Consider the following 11,367-nt stretch of genomic DNA (forward strand, 5'->3'; position numbering starts at 1 on the left):
AGTGACTCAAGGGTCGAGAGTTTCATGCAGTGGTTGATCCCATGAGAAACTAATTTCAGCCAATTAGTAATAATAATAATAATCCTTTCTACTCTAGGCACAAGACCTGAAATTTTTTTTTGGGGGGGGGGGGTTCCAATCGATTAGATTGGCTCCAGTGCTCAACTGGTACTTAATTTATCGATCCCCGAAAGGATGAAAGGCAAAGTCAACCTCGGCAGAATTTGAACTTAGAATGTAGCTACAGGCGAAATAACGCTAAGCATTACATCCAGCGTGCTAACGATTGTCAGCTCATCGCCTTAATAATAATAATAATAATAACAATAAATATACTCCTGTTTTGAGTTCTGTTCTCTTGTGTCACCCGACTTAAAATAGCAACACTTTGAAAACTTTGAGAAAACTGTAGAAATGAAAATGTGAAATAATACACCATATATAGACAGACGGACAGACAGACAGAGAGATGTATGGTATTAACCCACTGTCTCTTTTTCATTGGAAATAAGTGAATGAGAAACTATGTGGTGTGGTCACCAGACCAGCACGAAATACTATCTGCATTTCTCACAAATGACCTTACAAGCGAAAGAAGAAAACAAAAAGGGCACATTGGAATCCTATATTCTTATATGAGGGGATGCTGAAAAGTTCCTGGCTTTCAGGGTGTCATGAAAGGCCTGGTTAGAGGCCTAACTTTCCGGGTTCTTTTACAAAGCTTAGAAAAACTGATGGACTGCTGCAATCATCATCATTTAACATCTGCTTTCCATGCTAGCATGGGTTGGACGATTTGATTGGGGACTGGCGAAGCAGACTCAATCTGACTTTTTAAATAGACTCAATCTGACTTTTTAAATAGATATCCCATTTTTAAGCTTGTTCTTGTTGCTGCAGAGACGACCTTCTGAATAAAGGTATTTATAATTAGTTCAATAGCATTGCAAGATGATAGAGGTTTCAATCTCCACTTATTAAAGTTCTTTTTTTTAAACCATTGTTAAAAAAAAAAAAGAATTTAAATGAAAAATCTTACACTCTGGTCTGACTTGAATCCACTACCAGATTATGCAGGATGTCCTATCACTGCTTATTTATCTGTGTCTTTACTTACATTGGGTGCCCTGTTAATTTCTGTGGAAAATAAGATAACTAAATCTACCACAGCATTAAATCAATAATAAAAATAAATTTAAATATCTCATTATTAAGTTGTTTCTCAGGTGTTGGTTTGATGGCCTAATAGGTAAAGGTGTTAGTAATTTAACCAATAACCTTGTATGAAGGTAGAGGTTTCAATCTCTATCTAGAAATATATTTTTTAATACTTTTGTATAAACGAAAAAAAAAATAAAAAGACTCTCACCTCCTTCTCTCATCCTGGCCAGGACAGTTCAGAATGTCCCCCTCACCCAGTTCATCTACACTCACCTTTACCTACTAGTCTACATTGAAATGACTTGGGTTGAGGAATGCATGTGGTTCGGTTCAGCTTCAAAGGCACAAATATTACAAAGAATTTATTGGTTTGTTTTTGGTCAGAACATACAGTTAAAATACTGGCATAGTTGCTCATAAGATATTGAAGTATTTTCAACTAAATCGTTTTTCTGGTGGAGGGGAAATTTATTTAACTGACAATTCCATTAAATTCTTTAAATATTTGCTTCAAAAGGATATTTAATGAAACATGAATTTGACAGTAGGTTCAGCTCAATATTTACCCCATTTAAACTTATCTAAAAATACAAGGTGGCACAAAGTTGAAGAGAAAATCAGTCATAAAATTTATGGCAATAACGTAACCATTTGTTGATGTGTTTCGTACAAAAGTAACCATGAAAAGCCATAAATTGTCTGAAGAAAGAACTTGAATGGTGTGGAACGAGCATCCGTCCCCTGTGGACGAAGAAGAATTATTTGTGGTCAGTTAGAGATAACATTACATTGTGCCATTTAGTGATAAGGTTACGAGTACTGAGAAAGGTCCATTGACCGTTGCTCAGAATAAATCTGATAAGGAAAAATCATTCACACATTTCAAACACAATTTATCTATCTCCTCAGCAACTAGATGTTGAAAACTCCATATCGAATAATACAATTTGTTCTCCCTTCACCAAATAATTCAAAGATTTGTCATGAAATCCGACTAAGGGCATGCAACAATAAAATGCATTTGTTCATGATAAATTATTTGTATACACACACACACACAGTGTGTGTATTCAAATAATTTGAAAAAAGACTCATACATATAAACAGCCATCCTTAGGCATCAGAAAGATGAGAAAGGCAACAAAAATGTTAAATATCTTATTCAAATGAAAGAGGAGCATGGAAAAATAGCATACGATATAAGATTAATGAAATTCAACTAAATCTAAAAACTCGACATAAAATATTCTCTTCACGAGCAGCTGGAGTGGTTTTCTTCCTGATATATTTTATGCATCACAAAGTTTAAAGAGGAGAAATTAAAAGTAGTCTTTACACATTTTGTTTCAATTGAGATATTTTTTTTTTGAAACTTGAAGATTATCAAATTAGTTATTATTGTGGGCAAAAACTGATGTAGAATCCAATAGAGAAAAGAATATAAATGGTTAAACTCCAAAAATAATCCAGATATTTCATTAGCTACCCTAATTACAATTGGGTCAAAGCTGAGAAAAAATTTCTTAAGAAAAATTGTCCCAGTCACCAATGTTTCAAACTTTCTCAACTTCAGCAACAACTACATAAATTCTACAGACCAATTTTTACACCCAAAGAAGATGGAATGGTACAAAATAGGAATATAACACTTGCAAATTTTTTTTATTTTGGAACAGGATTCATAAAATAAGACCAGCTTTCAATGCCTCGATTAGGAATGTGTGTGCCTTTGACTGTAAGGGGTCAAGCTGAGGTTTATGGCTCAGTCATGCGTTGAAAGAAGGAATCTGACAATAACGTCTTTCTTGTTTCTCTCTTTATAATCAAACACTCACTCATACATCATACCTACATTTTCAAGAGGGTTCTGTTGTTTCCTTTGGGACTGGGTAGTAAACAGCTTTTTAATTGAATTAACTGGTGTCTCTAAGGTGGCAAAATCTATGCTTATTTCTCATAAAAGAGAATCCGTTACAATTTTAAAGAAGTCAAGATACCTTTATATATTGAAAGAGAGCTACTTCATGTCTGATTGTTGGGTGGTGGGGTGTTCCCTGTATTGAGTGCTACATACCCTTCGTAGTAGGGGTCCCCTCCCCAATATCTAGCGGGACCCGGGGCAATTGTCCGCATCACCACCATGTAAATCCGGCCCTGCTCACACACACATGTACATATATATTAGAGAAAGAGAGAGAGAGAGAGAAATATAAACATCGAACTTCAAAAAGCTACATTCCATAATTGGAAATTACTACATATGCCGTAATTAGCAAAACAGTGTACCCTAATTATAAAACGATAAAAATTCGGTAAATTTTTAGATTAACACCCGCACGATTTTCACTAGGGGGTTAGGGTTTTAGGGTCAGAGTTAGGGTTACGGTTAGGGTTAGGGTTTAGAGTTAGAGTTACGGACGAAATTCCCTAACCCCGTAACCCTAAAACCCTAACCCTAAATTCCTCATTATAATCCAATAACAAATTTAGTTTCTTACATAATTTTCTTCTTCGTGGAAATATAAAAGAGAAAATAAACAAAGAAATTCTAGAAGAGAACAGTCATGATAATGTGGACTAAAACTATTTTTTGTAAAACTTGGTCGCTTTGTGGCAAACGGGGTTCATAAACATGAAAACATAATACGCGTGCTGCGAGGGTAATGTTTTGATACTATAAACACAGGCAAGGAGCGAGTAGATACACGTGGTATGTTGTGAAGCCAAAATCTTTAAAGAGTAAACGAAAAGAAAACAAATATGTACACACCTGTAAAACCAAATATAACAGCGAAACCAAAGCGTAATAAAGTAATTCAATAAATTTTGAAATTACGTTGAGAGTTTTGAGTACAGTAAAATTAAAAATTCCAACGTTAACAGTTCATAGAAGGGTAGAAAAAATGGTAAATTTTCAGATTAACACCCGCACGATTTTCTCTAGGGGGTTAGGGTTAGTTTTAGGGTTTAGGGTTTAGGGTTACGGTTAGGGACGGAATTCCTTAACCCTAGGGTTAGTTTTAGAGTTAGGGACGGAATTCCCTAACCGTAACCCTAATGTTAGTTTTAGGGTTAGGGACGGAATTCCCTAACCCTAAAACCCTAACCGTAACCCTAAAACCCTACCGTAACCCTAATGTTAGTTTTAGGGTTAGGGATGGAATTCCCTAACCCTGACCCTAAAACCCTAACCGTAACACCCTAGTGAAAATTGTGCGGGTGTTAATCTGAAAATTTACCGAACAAATAATAATAAAGATAATACAAGTATCTAGGGGTGTCCTTAAAGTATTTTCCCGGTGATGATAATCTTTATTGATTTATCGCTCACAAGCCGGGGATCGATATTAGCCAATAGACGTAGGGAGATGTGAAACTAAACAAGACATGTGCATTTACCGAAAGAACATCACAATAAGCACGTGGTCTACGCTGTAAGCGTGTACTAAACACAACTTCTCCAATAACAGACATGGAATATCATACTTAAAAATTCAAAACGGAAATTGAAATACAAATAAATAAATGTTGTAGTAATTACCGAATATCAAACAGCTTAATTTGTTTTCCGCTTAGAAAAGCAATTGAGTTTTCACATGTCTTGACGGAGGCCATGTTTTCGGTTTGTGGGGTCACAGGGGTTGTGGGGCCGCTTAAACAATGATAAACAGTCGCTTAACAAATGATTAATTGTTCTTGTTGTATGATTATTTTGGCATTACCTTACTGAAAAATAAATGGTGATATAGCAATTACTTGTTATTAAAAAATTCAACTAAAATAAAAAATATATAATTAAAATTACAACCGTATTTATTTTTATTTTTCCGTAAAGCTGTACCCTCCCACATTAGGAACTCGGCCGCTTACTGTTCGAACAATAACAATACTTTCTCACGTGTGAGTTGTGAAGAGATTCTGTCATCCGCAACACTGCAGCGGAGTTGGAAGATTGATGTCATTGACGAGTAATAAATACTACTAAGAATAAAATGAATGTAGTAAAAATGATTTCTTTTAAGAGAGAGAAAGAATAAATAAACCATCGTAGGATGACTAAACTAAATGCCATTCATTGATAACATTGATATTAAAAGTAACAACGATGTTTCAAATGATTCTAATAAAGGAAAAGGAGACATGATCGAACAAACACTGCAAATATCAGTTTAATTAAAAAATACAAATAGATTTTCATGCTGACATTTTATTACACAAGTGCGCTTTATATAATAACGATGCATGCATACACATATTTGTAAGAAAGAGAAATGAAAACTTATAGTAAGGCATACTTATAGAAATTGCATGTTTTCATTTGAAAACTGTCCTTGTTTACAAATGCGTTACAGTCTATAAAGATGTGAATGTTTACATACACACGTTGTCTATTGCATATTTGTACCCACCCACACACCAATAAATGTAGTCATATACCATCATTCATTCATGTTACCTGTATGTTAACATACATATTCATATGTATACATTCATGTAGAATGCATGCAAAAATTACCTGTGCATTTATGGGTGTGCGCATGTATGAATACAATGCATGCATGTACGTAATTATATATATTAAAGTAATAAAGTTAATGTCTGGTCATATAATACAAATACACACATGTATATATATATATATATATATATATATATATATATATATATATATATATATATATATATATATATATATATATATATATATATACACGATTATATATTAGGTATACGTTGATATATGTGCGTATATATGTATGAATGTATGTACGCATATATATACTTTTCCACACACACCCTTCTCAATCCACACGCATGCACACGTACAAAGAAACATATCAATTATTTAAAAAAATCTTTCACTCTTTCTAAGCGCAAAAGTTAATTTTGTAAATATTTTTATGCCATTTTATTTTCTCTCTTATTTCTTGTTTTCTATTTTTTCTTCTTTCACTTGTTTCTCTCAAAGAATATATATATATTGTTTTGTTTTGTATTTTTTGTTGCCTCTGATTTTTACCCTCCTTTTTTCGCGTAAGTTTCTTGGCGAAGGCTGCGAAATAAGAAAAGATAATTGGCGTTTTTCTCAATCGCGTCGTGTTAGTTATAGCCAATGGGGCGGAAGCAATGTTTATCATATGGTCATACATAATAAATAGGTACTTTAGCATGGGTTGATACCAAAACATGGAGCGCTTCCACCGTGCAGGCCGGAACGAAGCAACTTGCAACAGCTGGGCGAATTTATTGGCAGCAGAAGACAAAATGGAAATGTTTTACATGGCACGAGAGGCAGTAGTGAAATATATGGGTTTGTGATTTGCATTTTTGTATATTTCATGCCTGTTCGTATATACGCAATATGTATATATATATATATATATATATATATATATATATATATATATATATATATATATATATATACACATATACTTATATATATGTGTATGTATGTGTATATATATATATGTATATACATATACATGCATATATATGTATATATATATGCATAAACATATATATATATATACATACACTCATACATATACATAAATGTATCTCTACATCCACACACAGACACATATATATATATATGTATGAATATATGCATATAAGTGTGTGTGTATATAATGTATATAATATATATATGTGTACGAGTATAAATGTACATATGTGTGTGGGTGTGTATGTATGTGTTTATATGCATATGTAAATATATATATATACAGGTATGTGTCTATATATATAGTTATTTGTCTGTATGTATAGGAACGCATTTATACGTGCATATACATTTCTATATATGTATGTACATATATATGTTTATGTTTGTATATGCATTTATATATGTATACACACATACATATACGAATATATATACATGCATACGTCAGTTAATCTGCCCAGTAAAAAACTTATTAAAACTTATTTCACTTTGTCCTATTCTTAATATGATTTAATAACATTGTTCTCTTTTTGTTTGTTTTATTTTCGTTATCTTTATTCTACTTGCCAGTAATTCTGTTATTTTGACAAGGCACAATACATCGTATTCATAATTATGTTATGGGGTGTTTTGACAATCATGCCTAACCTTCGCAAAGGAATGAAAGTGCCGCAAACAAATAGTAAATAAACTGCATTCAATTCGATTTCAGTCGACCCAAGTTTGCCTGTCAAATTTCTAGGAATCGTAAGAAGTGCTGGACTGTCTCTGTAACGTAAACTGCATTTAGTTTTATCCCTCAACATTCTGAGTTCGAATCCAGCCTAAACCAATTTTGCCTATCAAATTTCTAGGGTCGGTAGTAAATATAGTACCAGTCAAGTACTGAAATTAAGGATCGATTATTTTGACTAGGTCTTTATTTTATCGATGCCATCAATAACCATTATTCATCATCATTTTTTCTTCTTATCATTATTATTATTAGTAGTAGTAGTATTATTTCCGGTGTCCTTTGGAAAAGCATGAACGTCAAAACTTCTACTCTATTCCCATTTCCTAAAAAATAAATGAAACATTTTTATTTGTGACGAGTGAATTCAAAACATTGTCATCTATGCAAATTTATACTGAATGCCGGTAAAAGTGGGTCGCTCTGGCACTGGGTTCAAATTTTCTTTGTGTATAAAATAAATTCTGGGGGTTCTCAAAAACCTCAATGTATTACTGGTAATTATTTATTTTTTGTTTTTGCATAAAAAATAAATATCTAATGAGTGGTATTGTGTTTCGTCTTATGAAAACTGGTGAGCGCTGTTTGTGTATGTATTTATTTATCATAAGTCAATTAGCATGCTTGACGAGTGCGTAGTCGCTCGAGATGCTAGAAATAGCAGCTAAATTACTCTCAACTAACACCTTATCAAAAGGAAGGGCACTTTGGAAAATTTTGTCCTGGAATCATTGTCTTCAAATTAAAGGGAATGAGTTGTTTATACATCGCTGGAATGCTTTCATCGTGGATATGTCTTCATCAGAACAGACCTGGGGTTAAACAACTATTACCACCACCACAACAACAACAATAATAATAACAATAACCAGCGAACCGGTTTCGATTCACTTTCGGAAACACTTCATAACTACGTCGTTATAAATGCCCTTGGGATAGGTATGAATACAACTGCATAGCATTTTTCACCTTCCCCAACACATACACACACTACCGAACAAACAGTCACGCACACGCAAGCACACTACTACAGAGACACACATACACACGCTAAATATCTGAATCGTTATAATTTGGCAAAGAGAGAGAAAAAAAAGCCAAGAAAGAAGAGGAAGAGGACTAAGACATTACTTACCGGCGAACCGATCTATCACGACACGGTATCGATTCTCGATCGAAACTATTTCCCTTCATACATATCGTTAACGTCGTCTGTATGAAAAGGCACGTGCATCACAAAGTCCCCGGTTCCCTTTAAGAATCGCAGTTTCCATTTCAGGCTGATGTAAACAAACAAACAAATTCTATTTATTTAATGAATTCCCTATCAACGAATCCACACGTCATGTTGATGTTATTTAACCCCAGGTCAGCACTGGACCAACAAGACTATCATCATTGACATTCCCGTCAAGACCATCCATTCGATTTTTCCTCAGACATTCTGAATCTAAGCGCGAATTATATCTAATGTGCCCTTCCTTCTCTAAGAAAGTATGGTGTGATATGGAGGAAATATTGCTGTTATTTTTAGCAAACCTTGTTACAACATACAGGCTTCCTAGTTGTTTCGTCTGCTAGCTAAGGTTTCGATTCTCGATGCTACTTTTACCTCACTTCACTTGCTACCAACGAAAGCCGTTGAGAAAAAAACGTAAATATTACACCTTGTTCTTTGCGTAATTACAAACAACGTCAAACTTCACTTCAATTCTTTGGACGAAATATTAATTATGACAATTATTCCATCAGGGATTAACCTCGCCTTATATTCTACCCAGGGACGGTAAAATAACATTATGAAACCTGTTCAATTGAGGATACACACTGCTCTGAACGAACTTGGACTTTTGCTACTAAGAAAGAATTCGTTGTTATTAAAGAATTTTGGTTGGATTTCGAAATATTATAATTGTTCACCTTCGCACTCGCGTCTCTCTTTTTCCTTTCTTTTGTTTTTTCAGCTTCATTTTTCACATTTTTTTTTCTCTCATTCATTCATTTTCCTATCCACTTCTGTCTCTCGGCCAAGGTTTCCCCAATCCCACAATTTATGTTTCGTAAATGACTAGCTTGTTAATTAATATAGACTATCTAATCATTAAAAGTATCTGCTGTACTTCAGTAAAAGTTTTTTTTCTAATCCCTCCACACACACACACACACATGGGCACGCACACATATCTGTTTATTGTCAACATTGTTTCTGGAGACACCTAACTTTCTCGTCAGCCGGTATACGAATATAAATGATATAAAACGCATACACGTACGCATATATGTGACTTTAATATATATGGGAAAATGTCATTTGGGCATCTACAAAGCATAAAGATCTGTCTATCTATCTGTGTGTATGAATATCTTTATGTACGAATCCACCTGAATATGATGTTTTTCCAAAAGATCCGAAAGTTGAGAAACTTTACACTTTAACCAATATATTGCATATAGTCGTGTGTCTCGGGGTGTATATTGGTATCTACCTACATTCATACATATGCACACATATACATACATAAATACATACATATATACATGTTTATATGTGTGTATTTATATATATATATATATACATATAAACATACATACATTCGTACATACACACACATATATATATATACAAACATGCATTCGTATATAGATATATATATTACATATTGGTATATATGTCTGTCTGTCTGTATGTATGTATGTATGTATGTATGTATACATGTGTTAGTGTAATGTAGCGATGAGTAACCGTTTCTCTACATGTGTGAATAATGCATATTGCTTTCAATAACCATTTGCATGAGTTATTTCACACGGGCGAACGCACATAGATACATATATACACGTACACACATATACACTTATAAATATATATGCTACATTTGTATATATGCGTACGTTATATGCATGCATGTCTTTGACATATTTTTGCGTTATTATATCGATTGGGACATATTTAGTTTTCATATATGTTTGCATCTTAACTCTGTGTGTGTGTGTGTGTATGTGTGAGAGAGAGAGAGGGAGAGAGTGCACGTGCGTGTTTGCCTGAGAGTGTACGCGCGCGAGAGCATGGGTAAGCGTAAATGAGTGAAAATTTACAGTAATAGATAAATCCTACACTATACATATTCACATACGTACCTACCTACATGCATATATAAATGCATATGTACATGTGTAGATAGATAGATAGAGAGAGAGATAGATAGATAGACATATGTATATATACATCCACTCGTAGAAAGATGCATGTGTAAGTGTATGCACAGAACTACGAGAGCCTAGTGCTTCTTGACATGTATTTGACAAGAAACGTATGCATGGTACTCCACAACATTATATACGCCTGAGCGTATATATATATATACATACATGTATAGGTGATTGTGTTGGTACATGTTCAAGTATGTGTTTGTATATTTATGCGAAGAAAATTACAAAAATGGAATAATTCTTCGTAGTTTTTTTTTGTTTTTTTCTTTGGACGTTTTCTTTTGTTCCGCTTACTCGATTCTATAGAAGCATGCACCCTCAAACGTAATCCCCGACATCATCGGCAGGGCACTATACGTGTGACGAGGGTGGGCATTGAAATTATAGGCAGGGTCCATAAGACGGGTTTTCCACTCGATTGCCTGCAACACGACAGCTTCGGCCGACTCCAGGCAGTTTATAAAAGGGGCCTGCCCGAACCCCGAAGAAAAACTTTCTCAGTCCGGCATGCCTTTGTGCATGCTTCTCCTAGTGTTTGGCTGTCAATCTATATATGTGTATGTGTTTTTCTTTGTGTGTGTGTGTACGCACACATACGTATATACATAAGCATATGTATGCATGAATGATTGTGAAGGTCGTGCCATATACGTAAAACACATTTTGGTATTTTAATACTCAACCCATGAAATTCAAGTAGGGGACATATTTACTAGGTACCCCTTCACAGAGATTTTCATATATCTGGTTTTCATATAAATGAACGATTTCGATAAGAAATTGACTTTTCTGTTTTCTTTTTTTTTTTTTTTTT

The 11,367-nt window shown here is 34.0% G+C and overlaps 2 protein-coding genes across 4 annotated transcripts in view; one reads left to right on the forward strand and one right to left on the reverse strand.

The window, feature by feature from the left end:
• Positions 1-4,820, reverse strand: part of LOC106870740 (tRNA (guanine-N(7)-)-methyltransferase non-catalytic subunit wdr4) — a 1,056,013-nt gene extending 1,051,193 nt beyond the window's left edge. Inside the window, exon 1 of one of the 2 annotated variants that reach the window (XM_052973384.1) lies at positions 4,703-4,820. In XM_052973384.1, coding sequence (XP_052829344.1) covers positions 4,703-4,776 — 74 coding nt within the window. In that variant the 5' untranslated portion in view covers positions 4,777-4,820. The remainder of the gene's footprint in view (positions 1-4,702) is intronic. The other variant, XM_052973385.1, reaches the window with a different exon arrangement.
• A 1,452-nt stretch (positions 4,821-6,272) lies between these two features.
• Positions 6,273-11,367, forward strand: part of LOC106877140 (one cut domain family member 2) — a 348,210-nt gene continuing 343,115 nt past the window's right edge. Inside the window, exon 1 of one of the 2 annotated variants that reach the window (XM_052973381.1) lies at positions 6,273-6,472. In XM_052973381.1, the coding sequence (XP_052829341.1) occupies positions 6,349-6,472 (124 nt within the window). In that variant the 5' untranslated portion in view covers positions 6,273-6,348. The remainder of the gene's footprint in view (positions 6,473-11,367) is intronic. The other variant, XM_052973382.1, reaches the window with a different exon arrangement.

This window comes from Octopus bimaculoides, chromosome 15 (assembly GCF_001194135.2).
Source record: "Octopus bimaculoides isolate UCB-OBI-ISO-001 chromosome 15, ASM119413v2, whole genome shotgun sequence".
Classification (NCBI taxonomy): Eukaryota; Metazoa; Mollusca; class Cephalopoda; order Octopoda; family Octopodidae; genus Octopus; species Octopus bimaculoides.